Source organism: Nycticebus coucang, chromosome 2, assembly GCF_027406575.1.
Source record: "Nycticebus coucang isolate mNycCou1 chromosome 2, mNycCou1.pri, whole genome shotgun sequence".
Taxonomy (NCBI): Eukaryota; Metazoa; Chordata; class Mammalia; order Primates; family Lorisidae; genus Nycticebus; species Nycticebus coucang.
Window position 1 is genome coordinate 129,563,841 of NC_069781.1, and position 16,061 is coordinate 129,579,901.

General features: G+C 46.1%; 1 protein-coding gene across 2 annotated transcripts in view; it reads right to left on the reverse strand.

Annotated features, from left to right (window-relative positions):
• Positions 1–16,061, reverse strand: part of IGF1R (insulin like growth factor 1 receptor) — a 325,796-nt gene that overhangs the window by 264,931 nt on the left and 44,804 nt on the right. For both annotated transcript variants that reach the window (XM_053581792.1, XM_053581791.1), the window contains exon 2: positions 1,145–1,690. In XM_053581792.1, the coding sequence (XP_053437767.1) occupies positions 1,145–1,690 (546 nt within the window). The remainder of the gene's footprint in view (positions 1–1,144; positions 1,691–16,061) is intronic.

A 16,061-nucleotide genomic window follows, 5' to 3' on the forward strand; every position in this document is an offset into this window, starting at 1 on the left:
GAACTAAAATGAGGGCTGCCCATGGGGTCTGGCCTTTTCATTTATTTTACACATTTCATGGTTTAGGCAAGCCTAACAATCTGGAATTTCTTGGGTCTCATGACTAGCTAAAGTACACGGGCTCCTCGGGTCTTTAACAGGGCCAACCATTAAATAACAGCTATTTATAGCTAACATATTGAGGGGAACACTCCTGGCGTATCTATGAGTAAACATTGCTGAATGCAATAAGGCAAGGGCCCTGTGTCAAATTTTAGTGCCAACCTGGCTTTCAAGGTATTGATCACATTAAGACAAAAGTTCAGTTATTCTCAAGGGAACATAAGTGTATTATAGGTAAATAAACCAGAAGCTTCAAAATACCACCACCCGACCCTCCTCCCAGAGCACTGGACACTTTTCAAAGTTCCTTCAGTAAGTGATTTCATAAGATCATCACCACCACTCCACACATAGGTAGAAAAGAAAGGAAACAGAAGCCCAGAGGTTTAAAAATGCACCTCACTACACAGCTACCGACAAGAACAGCCTGCACCTTGGGCTCTTGGAAAGCAGCACAGAGGTCTCCCACCTTGCCTAGGTGTTCCACCATAAGCCAGGACACCTGACCATAAGAACAAAAGACACCTTTCACAGGACATCAAGTAGCTCTTTAATTTTCCTCTATTTAACCATATTCCAAGTCCATCCATGCTAAGGAAGTCCAGCTAAACAAAAAAAGTCCCTTCATGCAAAGGATGAAGAGTTGATACATCAGCAAGCCCCCACAGAACAGGGCTCAGGGACTTCCTGAGCGTACCAGGTCACCTTTCCCATCAGGAACTTAAATGCTGAAGGTCAGCAAGTTTCTAGCCCAGAAATGTGGTGGATTATTTCTAATATGTCATTTGAACAGTCTTGACAGCAGCCACGATGGCTTCCAGCCATGCCACAGTCCTGCATTCCAAGAGTCCCAGATGCAAAAGAAAGCCAACAAAGACACCCCCCCCACCAGAAACCACTTCCACACGGCAGGCGAGCTGTGTCCTAAATGCAACACAACTGCACCCTGCCCAGCGGGACATGTGCATTCAGAAGAGGCAGCAGTCAAGGAGGAGGGGAGGAAAGAGAGGCAGAGAGAAGCAGCAGTCAGCATTGTTCTTACTTTTCTGGCAGTGGTTTGTGGTCCAGCAGCGGTAGTTGTACTCATTGTTGATGGTGGTCTTCTCGCACAAAGGCTTCTCCTCCATGGTCCCCGGACACAGGTCCCCACACTCCTTTGGGGGCTTGTTCCCCACAATGTAGTTATTGGACACTGCATCCAGGATCAGGGACCAGTCCACAGTGGAGAGGTAACAGAGGTCTGCATTTTTCTCAATCCTGATGGCCCCCCGAGTAATGTTCCTCAGGTTGTAAAGCCCAATATCCTTGAGATTGGTCATCTCGAAGATGACCAGGGCGTAGTTGTAGAAGAGTTTCCAGCCACGGATGACCGTGAGGTTAGGGAAGAGGTCTCCAAGACTCTCCAGGCCAGCCACTCGGAACAGCAGCAAGTATTCAGTGATGACGGTGAGCTTGGGGAAGCGGTAGCTGCGGTAATCCTCCGCCTTGGAGATGAGGAGGATGTGCAGGTAGCCCTCGATCACTGTGCAATTCTCCAGGCGCTTCAGCTGCTGATAGTCGTTGCGGATGTCGATGCCCGGCCCGCAGACTGAAGGGAGACAAGAGGGGAAAGGTGGAACATGTCTCAATCAAAAGGAAATAATTTTTTTTTTGACACAGAATGTAGAGTGCCGTCGCATCACAGCTCACAGCAACCTCAAATTCTTGGGCTCAAGCGATCCTCTTGCCTCAGCCTCCTGAATAGCTGGGACTACAGGAGCCTGACACAATGCCAGGCTAGTTTTTCTATTTTTAGTAGAGATGGTGTCTCACTTTGCTAAGGTTGGTCTTGAACTCCTGAGCTCAAGCCATCCACCTGCCTTGGCCTCCCACAGTGCTGGGATTGTAGGAATGAACTACCACCTCCAGTGTGTGTGTGTGTGTGGGGGGGTTTAAAAAAGCAGCATACAATTCCAACTTTACTAGTTTTCTTAAGCAAGAAAGCTTTGCTTCCTGTAGAAGGATTAGGTAATAGCAAGAAGATAGTAAAAACAGATGATGTCTGTTGAGACACAGATGAGCGATGTTAACACTACCTATACCAAGTACCTTTTCTCTGGAAATACAGGGAAATGAAATCAGACATTTATAAATATACTTTCTTCATTTAACATGAGCATTATACCAAGTCAATACATGTCCTTCTACATTATCATTTTAAGAAGGTGATACTAATTCTAGGGTATGAATATGCACCAGGAGTTATCTTTTTTTTTGCAGTTTTTGGCCAGGGCTGGGTTTGAACCCGCCTCCTCCAGCATACCGAGCCAGAGCCCTACTCCTTTGAGCCACAGGCGCCGCCCCTATCTTTTTGTTTTTTAACCAGTTCTCTATTGCTGAACATTAAGGTTATCTCCTATTCTGCACATTCTAAACAACACTCTAGCGAACATTTTATACACCCAACACTATTTTCTTAGGATAAATCCCTATAAGAGCAATTGTGGGCCAATGTATTTGCCAATTTTAAAGCCTTTTGATAAAATGGCCTCAATACAGGAAGACATTTTTCTTTTCTTAATACTAGACACACACACATCAAAACACACACACACACCAAAAAAAAACCTTCACTGCAATCCTTTCTTAGGATTTAATAATCCCCAAATGTACTATTAAAGTTTCTCAGATTGGAGTTTTCTGATTGATGGAATTTCTTCATTTGGGAAGTACTAACATGTTATGACATTGGGAGAGGTGCAAAACAGTGTCCTGTCCTCCAAGGGGGTCCTGGTGAAGGGGGTGAAGACCCGTGATACACACCCATCACTCCAGGCAGGATGCCGCTGGTGGAATGCACACAGCCAGTCCACTTTAGATGTGAACTGAACTTAGCAGGACAGACAGGAGGTGGCACTGGAGGGAAACTCTGTACATACACTGGCTCCCAAAGGGTGGGTGGGATTTAAAACTGGGTATGACATTCCAAAGGCCAGGGACAAGGCAGAACAAGACACATCAAAGTGACAGCAGATCCAATGTCAGGGACGCTGAGACAAGCAGAGGAAGTGAGTCTAGTAGAGCCCACGTCATTAAGGACCCCACATGGGCATTCATCTCTCAGGAATGGGGTCCCTCTTAAGACTCCCCAGAGGCAGAGCAGCCCAAGTGAGGCTTTTTGGAGGATTCTGGTGGCCAAGCTCAGGACAAAGTGGAGTAGACAAGAGAAAGAAGTAAAGTCCCCATTGGGCATTCTGGCCACAAAGAAACTGGGCGGAGACAGCGCTGGGAGCAAGAAGAGGAAGGATCCAAGGGCTGGGTGGTGGGCAAAGCCTGAGAACCTAAAAAGGGCAACTTCATTCAGTCCAATTCCTTTGTTTGACTGATGAGAAAATGACACCCCCTAGGACAGAGAATAGAAAAAAAACAGTACTTGGCAAACCCCAACATGCCAGAGGCTGTGCTGGAAGATTGGGATGGGTCATTTGTTTTATCTCCTGTGAGGCTCCCAACAATACTTGCCCCTAGGCGACAGCATCACCATTCTGAAGGTAGAGAAAGATTTGGAGGCGTCAAGTTCCTTATAAGAGATCACACACGCAACACACAGGCCCCTGTGTAGCAAAACTTGATGCAAGGCTTGTCAACAGCCCCAGATCTCAGCAGCCTCACCTCCCTCCAACTGAGCTTCCATCTCCATGATTTCAGGGAACCACTCTGAGCAAAGCCCACTATAACACTGCCCAAACCAATGAGAACTCCCTGTCCTCACAGGGACCTGACCTCTCTCCAGAGTCACCCGGCACTGCCTCCTCCTCCAGGCTTCCCTGATTCCTGATCAGGCATGAGGACTTGGTGACATCCATTCATTCTAATGTGAATGAAGGGCCTTCCCCAGTCCCTCCCTGAGCCAGCACCAACTGACCACTTCCCTCTTCTACCTGACCTCTACATCTGAGTGCTGGAGGCTCTCCTCTGTCATCTTCAGACATGTGGCTTCCCGTGCCACCTACTCCAGATGATTCTCACACTCCTGGCCCAGAAAATTCTGAACTTGAGAACAGAATACCTATCCATATGCCTACCCCACATTGCTACTGAGGTATTTAATAACTCAACAAAATCCACCTCCCAAGCTTACACATCTTGGTCAATGACACTCCCATTCTCTAAAGTGCACATGTCAAAAATCAAAGAGCCATGAGTCCTCTGGGCTCCAGCACCCAAGCCCATGGGAATCTTGGCTGCTTTTGCTACGTCACAGCCACCTCATTCCTCCCCGGGCAGCTCACTGTTCCTCTATGATCCCATGTACTTCTCTGCCAGGGCGCACCCACTCCCTCAGGACCCAGCCCTGGCCTTTCTTCTCACAGACTCTCACTCTCATCACTCCTGACACAACGACAGCTCCAGGAGGACAAGAATTTTTTCTATTGAGTTGGCAATTATATCCCCCGTGCCTTGGTACACAGCAGATACATCACATTACACATTAGAATGAACAGATTTCCCCAAGTCTTCGTGCCTGCACTGTTCTAACTCTGGTGTGAGCTGCTGTCTTGTCTGGCCTCCCCTCGTCCCTCCGTGAGCCAGCACCAGCTGACAGGATGCTACAGGAGCTACCAAGTTCCACCAGGCCATACTCTTTCCCTCCTCACAGCCTGCTGCCTGGAGTACATCCTCCCACCAGGTGGGTCTCAATTCAAATGTCACCTCAATTCAAATGTCCAGACCTGCCCAAACACCTTGGCTTCTACAGCTCCCCCAACTGTGCCCCTAACTCCTCCGTCCTTCCCCCACCTCTCTTTTCTCTATTTGATCTTCATCGAGCTTCAGGTAAATGACTCTCAGTGTCACTAAGTACTTCACTTTTTGGGAGGTAAGGGGATACTTATTTCTTTTTTCCTACACCCAAAAACTCTTATTCCTTCTATACTATTACAAATTAAGTAAATTCATTTTCTCTCAAATAGTAAGCAGAAGTTTTGATAGAAGAAATGTGTTGATCATATTATAGGTTGGATATGCCTCATTCAAAATGTTTGGGATCAGAAGCTTTTCAGATTTTGAAATACCTGCACATACATATGGAGATATCTTAGAAATGGAACCCGAGGCTAAACATGAAATTCACTTAGGTTTCCTATACACCTCATATAATGGTAATGTTAAATTTTTAATATTCTTGTTCATAAAACAAAATTTGTATACACTGAACCATTTTATTATTCTTTGTGGGGTGTTTGCGTGGGGGAATCTGGACATTCAAGGAAAAGTTGTATCGAAGCTGAAGTGGGGTGGAAGGGTCTTTTTTCCCTGGGGACACTGAATAAACTGTATGCTGTACACCTGCATGTTGAATACCACCTGTCGCATGAGGTCAGGTGTAGAATTTTCCACTTGTGCCATCATGTTGGCACTCAAGAGTTTCAGATTTCAGGGCACTTTGGATTTGGGTCTCCCATCCAAGTACTAGCCAGGCCTGACCCTGCTTAGCTTCTGAGATCAGATGAGATAGGGCACATTCAGGATGCTATGGCAATAGACTGGATTTTGGGTCATTTTGGATTTCAGATTAAGGATGTTCAACTTGTATAAAATGTTAGACATCAGTTTATTTGTTATAATTTCCAAAAGATCACATTGTACCTAGTGAAAGCTCATGAAGGCACAGCATCGGAGCTTGCTGAACTGCCATACTGCAATCAACATGCAGACAAACAGACAGACGGCTAGGGAGGGATCTGCTTCACTCTGCAGAGTGGCTGAGTGGCCCCTCCACAGCCAGCACTGACCACTCAGCTAACAGAAGCCACACTACAGAGCTGAAAGCTGCAGCTCCTTCAAATGAAAGAGCCGTCTCCATACTTGACACTTTCCCCCTATTTATAGAAGAAAAGGAATAAAAAAACACACAGTAGGAAGAGAAACTACCCTCTGACTCCGGAAGAGAAGACAAGCCCAAGCCACAAAGTGTGAGGCAAGATCCTAGAACCAGCTGTTTTGGATTCTGTGACTGACACTATTGGTCTTCAGGATGTTTTGTGATAGAAACAGAAAAAAAAGAGAAAACCAAGCTGGACCACGAATGATAGCAGTGTTCAAAAGGCACAAGCCACAAACAGGAAAGAAAATACAACATGTTTCATTTGTGCTATGAAATAATTCATGCTATGAGAGAATAAATATTCAACATAGTGCAAGAAGGAGAGAGACACGCCCTTTGGAACTGCACATTGATGAGTAAAATGAAATTGCAAAATACCATTTCTCCCTCTTCAAAGCAACAGATATCGGCATGATCCAAAAACAAAAACAAAAAACTTTCCCCTTCCCCCCAAGAAACTACCCCAAAACTTTCAGAATATGAGATCCCAGGCTGGCATGTAAATAATAGAAACTTATGGAAATTAAGGAAAGCAGGAGGTGGGGAGAAAGGACACAGCAGGAAGGTGGGGACAGTGGGCCTCAGCACTGGTCCCCAAGCCAGTGAACAGCAGCAGGACCAAAACAGATGGTGACCTGCCAGCGCAGGGGGGGGACGGGGAGGGGCATAGAGGGAGGAGGGAGGAGGGAGACGGGGTAGGAGCGTGCCTGGAACCAGGGATAGAATTCACCTCCCCAAAGATATCATTTTTAATAAAGCCTTTCAGTTGAACGAAACACTGTTCCTAAAAAATTCCTGAGTATTTCTGAAAACATCAAGAAGCAGAATTTCTGCTCTAAAGACTTAAGTGAATGGTATATATAAACGACACACATTTGGAAAATAAATACCTAAGAACTGACTGCTAATGTGAGAAGGGCTAATGAAAAGCCTCTGGCTGAGAAAATCCCCCAAAGCTGTGTATTTAAGTACTGTATTTGGAAGAACTATACAAGAAATGTGATCACATGATTATTATCCCGAGGTCTGACAATTAAGTTCTGGAATTCATCCTAGGAGAAAGGCTACGTACCTCCCACCGAGTATCACTACAGTCCCCTTCCAAGTACACCCCTTGTGAAACCACGCACTGACACTGGTGGCTCGTCCACCCTTCAAAGCACTTGTTCACGAACTTAATTGTTAGGCCTCATACAATGACAGCACTGGTGGCCATTCTAGGAAAAGAGTTCCAGAACTGCTTTGGCAGGTGGACTAGGCGCCAGCGCTGGTGCATGGCTTCCCAAGGGGAGCACCTGAAGGTGATCACAGCGATATTCAGCAAGGTATGTAGTAGAACCATTTCTAGGATGAGTTCTTGAACTTAGTCGTCCAATCTCAAATGGTCTACATTATACTAATTAGAGTTCTCAAATGGTCTACATTACACTACATTAGAGTTCTACAAAAAGAAAAGAGGGATGACTCCCAGGAGTCCTGAGGTACCATTTACTGGCTCATGCCCTCAGGCAGACACATCCCAACGCTAAGCTTCATTTTCCTTACCTACAAAATGGGTTGTTACTTGCCTACACTTCAGAAGCCATCATCAGAATCAGAGAACTGCTTTTTTGTTACTGCTAACAGCAAAAAGTTTTAGTCAATGTTATTAAATAAACATTAATGGAAATATCTATCCATTTTTGTTGCTCCAACCTCAAGATTAGTAATAAAACAGAGGGGAAGGATTAGCAAAATTGTTCATTATCCTTCTGTCAACAATTCCATTAAAGAATATCATAAGTACTTATCCTTTAATTAAAATGTTTTCAACTCTGAACAACTCCTCTTTAAACATATGGGATAGTCTTAGTTCACAGTCTGAAATAAAAGACTTTGGGAAGCATAATTAGCACTCTTTTACTACAGGTCAGTAGGCAAATACGGAAGGTAAAACACGTCAATGAACCCAACCATTGCCTCTTCTGAGGGCAAAATTCAATTGAATGAAATGTGGGGGTTGATAAAAGAAGCCTAATTTTTGTCTCAGCCAGCAGTGCACTATAACAGCTCTTACGTCTCTAAAAATGAATCCTTTGTAACCAAGAACTCAGTACAACAAAAACCCTCTCTAGATCTGTCACTTTGAAAGTCAAAATGATTTGAGGTGAGAAGAGCATTAATATATAACTGAATTTTGCACAAGGACAGGGCAACCACCTCTCCAGCAAGTGACTAACTGAAATAAAAGTTTATTGTGTTTTTGTTTTTTTTTTTGAGACAGAGTCTCAGTCTCTCACCCTGGGTAGAGTGTCATGGCATCATAGCTCACAGCAACCTCAAACTCTTGGGCTCAAGCAATCCTCTTGCTTCACCTTCCCATGTAGCTGGGACTACAGATGCCTGACATAATGCTCGGCTAGTTTTTCGATTTTTAGTAGACACATGGTCTCACTCTTGCTCAGGTTGATCTCAAACTCCTGAGCTCAGGCAATCCATCCACCTTGGGCTTTCAGAGTGCTAGGATTACAGGTGTGAGCCACCATGCCAGCCTGAAATGAAAGTTTTAACGGAGCAATGGGCAGGACAGAGAATGCAAAGATGGACTCACCACTCCTGATCTGTGGGGAGATCAGAAAGGCTCCTCAGGAGTAGATCCCCAAGGATGGCCTCAAAGATGGGCAGGGTCTTTCCAGGAAGGGCAAGGGGCTAGCTGCCCTAGGCAGAAGAAGGAACACACACCTGGGAGGCAGCGGGAGCTGACTGCACTGGCCCTGGGTAGGGGGGAACCAGGAGTGCAGCACCTGCCGCAGGTTTAAAAGAACATGAGCAACAACAGGACAGGTGCTAGACAGCAGGCTGAGACAAGTGCTTAGGAGGTCAGCCTCCCTTTGTGTGTAGACAGTGCTCAAAATTCTCAGCAGGCATCAGAACCACTTGAAAGGCTTGTTAAAACACAACATTGTGGGACCTAATGTGTTTCAGTATGTGCCCAGGAGATGCTGATCCTGCTAGTCTGGGCACCACCCTGCCAGACCCACTGCCCTTGGAAATAATCCTGTAACCCCCTCACCTCCTCACCTGTTACTGACTCCCCATCCACTATGTTGCAGGGTGGAGTAGGGAAAATCTATGCACCTGTTATTTCTTAATTTGACCTTCATCAGAACTCCCAAGTCCATAGAAACTATGCCTAAAACAGAGCAAGGCAGAAGAAAAATGAGGTGGAGACAGAATCTCCCTAATCCCACATGATCCTCCTGTGCAGGCCAAATCTGCATCCTGACCAGACGGACCTTTGAGGTCTGACCACACTCTCTGTGCTCAAGAAAGAGGCAACGTGGGTTTCTTTAGGCCTCATCCTGCAGCAGACTGCAACTAACCCAAAAATCAGAGAGCAGGAGGTGAGGAAAAAAGACAATGTTATGATAACAAACACTACTGATACTTCAGAGTTTGTTATAGCAGGATTTTCCATGTAAGTGTAAACAGACACAATTCATGTTAAGCCCTTCATCTTCGTGTGTCAGTGAGAATGAATGTGTTTACATTGCGTGTGTACATTTCTCTTTCACACAGACAGCAGTCCTAGCCACCTCACACATTCAATAACGGAAGGCCCTGATAAGAATATGAGGGAGTTCCATTACACAGGTAGTGCTGGGGACCAAAATTAAAAGCTGAGTGTAACCTGAATGTGCAGACTGTTCTTCACTGCCCCATGATAGACCATCTCTAGGCTGCACATAAACAAAATCCAGGCCCACATAAAACTCAGTCCTAAAGGCTCAGAAGATTACACAGAGTGCTACAATGTAGCTAAGAACTCAACAGGGATGTGTAAGATGTTTATATTCTGCTATGCCAGTAAAGAAGTGGAAACTTTAAGGCTGGGAGTGGTGGCTCACACCTGTAATCCTAGCACTCCAAGAGGTCAAGATGGGTGGATCGCCTGAGCTCACAGGTTCGAGACCAGTGTGAGCTAGAGCAAGACTCCATCTCTAAAAATAGCCAGGTGTTGTGGTAGGTACCTGTAGTCCCAGATACCTGGGAGGCTGAGGCAAGTCAATGGCTTAAGCCCAGGAGTTTGAGGTTGCTGTGAGCTCTGATGTCACAGCACTCTAGTGAGGGCAACAAGTGAGGTTCTGACTCAAAAAGAAAAAAAAAGTGGTAACTTTACCAGGATTTAAACACTGGAGGAAACATAAGCCCCAGTGTCCCCTTCCACTTGTACGCATCCGCAGCAAAGCAGACTGGTGCAGAACTTTATTTGCTTTAACAGAGGGGCAACAACAGTTTCCCTGGATTTTCATAAAAACAACTTCACCAGGGCTGACAGTCACTCCAAATGCCTGTCTGATCTTAAAATACCTAAAAGCCAAATATTCTAAATCTCTATATTTTAAAAATGCCCTTCTAAGAGCCTCTAATCCTTTCTAATTATTCATGGTTCTGATAGATGGTTGGCTTTTTGATCAAGTATCACACAGAGGCCAGAGACCCTCTGGAAACTGGAGCTTCACCTTACTGTGCGGCCTTCCCAGCAAGCCCCTTCCAGCCACATACCCTCCTCCTCCTCACCACCTAGAATGGCAATTGTGCAGCCAGAAGACAGTGCTGTAGGGCCCCCAGGGAGGTGTGGGGTACAGCCAAGGGGGAGCACAGCCCCACACACACGAGACATCCAGCACGAATATGCTCCTTCTCCCCTCCTCCCCCCCACCCCAAGTGATTTATGTTTCTTCTCAGAACCAGGCAATTGTTCTAAATAAAAGCCGGCTCCCTGTCCCCTGTCCCCTCACTGGCTTCATTTTGTAGAACGCATTACATCATTCCAGTTACAGTTCACATCCTCATTTCAAAAGTATTTTGCTTTGCCCTGCAATGCTCCAGTTTCCTTAAGTGACCTGTACTCTTTTCAGTTAGCCAGTTACCTAAACCTAGCTGACAATAGTGTAGAAATCCTATTCACCTGTGGGGTGTGATTCTTCATAAATGTGCATTAAAATATGGGCCTCTTGAAATTCTGAGGTTTTCTATTTAATTCGGGGGCTTTGCTAGAGAAAAAGGACACTGGGCCAGTACTCAGAGTCCAGCTAACTCTTGGTTCCATGACGAACGATCCACCACACAGCCAGGGGTCAGTCACTACATCACTCTAGCTCACCCACAGGAAGGAAATCCTAGCACATGCTACAATATAGATGAACCTCGAAGACATTATGCTAAGTGAAATGGGGGAGTCACGAAAGAACAAATGCTGTGTATGATTCCACTGATATGAGGTATTGGGACAGTCAAGTTCATAGGGACAGAAAGTGACTGCCAGGGACTGTGGGGAGGTGGAAAGGGAAGTTATTGTTTAACGCGGGCTGAGTTTCAGTTTTGCAAGGTAAAGAGTTCTAGAGAATGATCAACAATGTGAATGTATAAAGCTTGTACTTAATGTGAACTGTACACTAAAAAATGGTTAAGATAGTGAATTTTATGTTACTTGTATTTCTACAATTTTTTTTTTAAGTATAGGGGAAAACTTTTGCTGCATTTTACTCTGTCCCTCCCTCACATGGGCCACCCAAGTATGAGCCGGCAGCTGAAGGCGGCCAGACTGCCCCTGCACTGCTGAGAGAGAACCAAGGAGAACCCAGCTGGAAGGGAAGCAGGTTGGGCCTCACCTCTGCCATAGACAGAGTACATGGGCCAGGCTTTTAAAAAATGCCACCCTAGCAGATGTGGCTATGGGCCTGCCTCCAGCACAGCCAGAGAGGTCAGGGCGCAAGTAGAGGGCATTGACTTCCCAGGGAAATGGGTACTGGGCACACAGCCTTACAGGCAGGCAGAAGCAGTGGGGCAGAGGGTACCTGCACGCACCTCTGTATGGACGGGGCTGAAGCCAAACGCCACAAGAAACCATCTACACCAACGAACGTGTGGCAGCACCTCACTATCTGATATAATTCAAGGGCACAATTCTTACCCCATTTCATCCATTTTCTAACTTCAGATGTTCACGGGTTGTTTTCTTAAGGCCAGGCACAGCTGTACACTGTACACAGCTGTGGCCTTTTAAAGACTGGAGGAGGGAACACAAGGGTAGATCACAGCTCCAACCTGCCCCCAGGCCACCCCGACCCCGACCCCCTTTCCTTCCCTTCAGGGCTCTCTCCCACTCTCGCTGAGGCCTTTATATCTTCTACAACTTCTGCATTTACTATTCTGCTCTAACACCTCCAGATTCACTTCTCCCCGCAGAGGAAGAGTATTTTTTCCCCTTTATGCTCATCTGAGTATCTGGAGAACAATCCATATGGCTGACTTCTTCACCGAGGCATGCTGCAATTGTCACCAAGACCAGGTCCTCTGGGCATTTAATGTTTCTCCACTCACAACCAAGACAGCGGCCTGCGGAGGCCACTCCCAGCACCTTCCCAGGTCTTAGTTGTCCAGAAAGAATCACCTACCCACCATTCTCCCAAGGAGCTCAGTTCTGCTTTGCTCCAGATAACAGCCAATCACAGCCCAGGGCTCCAGCCCCCTCGGCAGCAGCATTCTCTTACCTGCCCTTCAGGAGTGGGAACAACCAAAAGCATAAGCAGAACAGTGGCGCTGCAGAGTGAGGCCACGGGGCACCAGGCACCAACCAACACAATACCTTGGGATGGGGAGGTTTTTCTTGGCATAAGGATTTTTTTTTTTTAATTAGTAGATTGTAGGAACACACACTTTATCTACAGTCTCTTGCTAAAATCTCATCATGCCCTTGTTGACAAGGTGAAGAAATATGAAGCACATGTGAATAACTTGGCACATGTGCGATTCAGCCCCAAAGTGCTGATGAACGAATAGCCCGAGGAGGGTGTCTAGAGGAAGGCCACCAGGCTCCGAGTCCTGCATGTTTCAACTGTTTGTATCAATTACTCGAATGATGGCACAGATAAAATGTTTATCTAATTCAAGAATGACAAGTTTCCAGGAGAGATGGCAAATACAGGGGATGACAGAGACAAGAGCTAAAAAGATCAACAGATTGGAATTGCAATAAAAAGGAAATAAATGCTATTTGGACACTTGGGTGCAAAAAAAGAAATGCACAAATGTAGGAGGTGTAAAAAAGACTTAGGAGATTTAATTGGATATAATTTCTGTATGTGATGAGTGATGTTGTGGCTGCCAAAAAAAAAAAAAAAAAAAAGTCAGGCAGTCTTAGACTGTACCCAGGGGAGACTTATTAGAGTAAGGGGCCAGAGCAGAGGTCCCAAAAGCCTGAGTTTCTGCCTCCTCACTTTAAAAGACAGAAGACTGTCCAGGAGCAGTGGCTCATGCCTGTAATCCTAGTACTCAGGGAACCCAAGTTGGGCAGACTGCCTGAGCTCAGGAGATCTAGACCATCCGGAGCAAGGGCAAGACCCTGTCTCTACTCAATATAGAAAAACTAGCTGGGCCTTGTAGTGAGGCCTTGTGGTGGGTGCCTATAGGTCCAGCTACTCAGGAAACTGAGGCAGGCAGCTCACTTGAGCCCAAGAGTTTGAGGTTGCTGTGAGCTTTGACACTCAGCACTCTCTCTACCCAGAATGGCAGAGTGAGACTCTGTCTGAAGAGAAGAGAGAGAGAGAGAGAGAGAGAGAGAGAAAGAGAAAACAACCAGTGAAAGAACATCCAAGTGGGAACAGGGATGAGTAATCCCACCTCATGGGTAACAGCTCCAGAAAACAAGCATGTGAGGGCTGGCCTGGCTCTATGTGACCCTATCAGGGGAAGGAGGCAAAGAACTTGGACCAAAACAAGTTAAAGGATGAGTTCCATATAAAACGATACAGTAGGTTTTATTTGCAATCAGACTGGACTCCCAAAGAGGTAATAAAGATTTCCGTGGGGCTGCACATTTCAGAGATTATAGAAGCCTGATTTGATGGACTATTGATAAGACTTTGGGGGTAGTATTTGCCCTGTTTCAAAGCTAAGGAAACTGAAGGTCAAAAATAACTGAATGCTCTACCTGAGATCATTCAGTTGTTAGTGGGCAGAGCTGGGGTTTACTCTTGCTCAGGCTGTTTTCGAACTCCTGAGCTCAAGGTGTCCACCTGCTTCGGCACTTGCTTACAGGCCTGAGCCACCACACCTGTCAGAGCTGGGGCTTAAACTGACCTCATCTCATCTAATTCTGGGGTAGAAAATTCCTCTTTGGAGGTATCTTTCAAGGCTGATAAGGATGCTACAGCCAGGTGGGTGTGACTGGAAAAGGGGCTTTCTCACACACTGTCACTGTGGACACCAAGAGCCATCAGACCCATGTGGGCACCTCTTTTAAAAGCTACAATGGCAGGCACCTCTGTCAATTCCGATCCTCTGAGCACTCAAAGAAAGCCTATAAAAAGCTTTCAGGCCAGTGTGTGCAGGGGCTCATACCTGTAATCCTAAAACTCTGGGAGGCCAAGGTGGGAGGATTACTTGAGGTCAGGAATTTGAGGCCAGTCTGAGCAAGACCCCGTTTCCAAAAAAAAAAAATTAGAAAAAAGCTAACCAAATGTGATGGTACACACCTGTAATCCCAGCTACTAAGAAAGCTGAGGCAGGAGGATCAGTTGAGCCCAGGAGTTTGAGGTTGCAGCGAGCCATGATGCCGCCACTGCTCTCTAGCCAGGATGACAGAGCAAGATTCTGCCTCAAAAAAAAAAAATCCCTGCTCTCAGAAAAAGAAGCTTTATGGAGTTTATATCTCATAATCCATATGTAAAGGGAGAAAACACTGAGTTAGCAAGGAAAATGCTACTGTTTCAGGCCTTATAGTGCACTGAAAACATGTGGTCCACAAGTTAGTTACACAGCAGAATGTCAAACTGTTGTTTTTGTTCACCACCTGTGAGGGGGCGGATCAGGACAGAAAACCCAGCCTAACCCAACTACAAGAACTCCCCCTTCTCATAAAATGTTCTCCTTGAAGGATAAAGGCAGATCCCACAAATTTTGAGCATGGGGTTTCCACGTCATCAGGCAACTGCCTCTCATTACTTACTGCCCTACCTGTTTCTTTTTTTTTCTGAATCACATTCCCATCTTCACGGCAACATTCAACCAACAGCTTTCCTCCCCGGACCTCTTAGTCACAGTCCCAACCTTCCTCTGCAAGTCACAGGAAGTCAGCCTCCTAGGCCTCAGCATACCTGTTCTTTACTAGATGTTGATCATCCAAAGAGTCCCTAATGTTAAGAGAGTTTCTATCCCACCCAGAAATCTAAATGTTTTTCATGGAAATCACCAACTACATTTTTTTTTCTTTACAAGTTTTGGGTGAGGCCCAGTGCAGTGGCTCATGCCTGTAAACTACCACTCTGGGAGGCTGAGGCAGGTGGACTGCTTGCGCTCAGGAGTTCAAGACCAGCCTGAGCAAGAGTGAGACCCCATCTCTACTAAAATTAGAAAAACCAGCTGGGTACTAGGTCAGGTACCTGTAGTCCCAGCTACTTGGGAGGCTGAGGCAAGAGGATTGCTTAACCCAAGAGTTTGAGGTTGCTGTGAGCTATAACACCATAGCACTCTAGCCAGGGCAACAAAGTGAGATTCTTTCTCAAAAAAAAAAAAAAAAAAAGTTTTGGTTGAGAGTATCATTCTCAAGCACCTGGAGAACTCTGACAAGCATGAACAACCTCTGCCTTTGTAAACACTCAGTGCCATGTGAGAGGCCAAGGGCACCCCAAGTCTGGTTAACCCCCTCCCGCCCAGGCCTTCCAGTCACATGGGCTCAGGGGTGCTGGGCCAAGAGCGCTGTGGAAATGGGAAAAGCCCGGCTGCCACAACCATACTGCCCCAGGAAGGTGCTGGATGCTCATTAAACCACACAGTGGTGCAACTGGGGGTCCCTAGGCCTCCCACAGCTCCTCCTCATTGGTAAAGGGTGCAGGCACACTCACTTGGGGGAGCCCTGCGGAAGACGGAAAAGCCTGCCATGGGACGGGCACATGTGAAAAAACGTGTGCAGCAGGGTCTCTGAGGAGCCACCTCCCCCCTTTAATAATAGCTCTCCAATTTTGTTTCCATGTTCCATTAAGCCCCAGCACAGACTGTGTTGATTTGCTTAAGAGTCGGTGGCATAGACAAGACAAGAACAATCATTCTA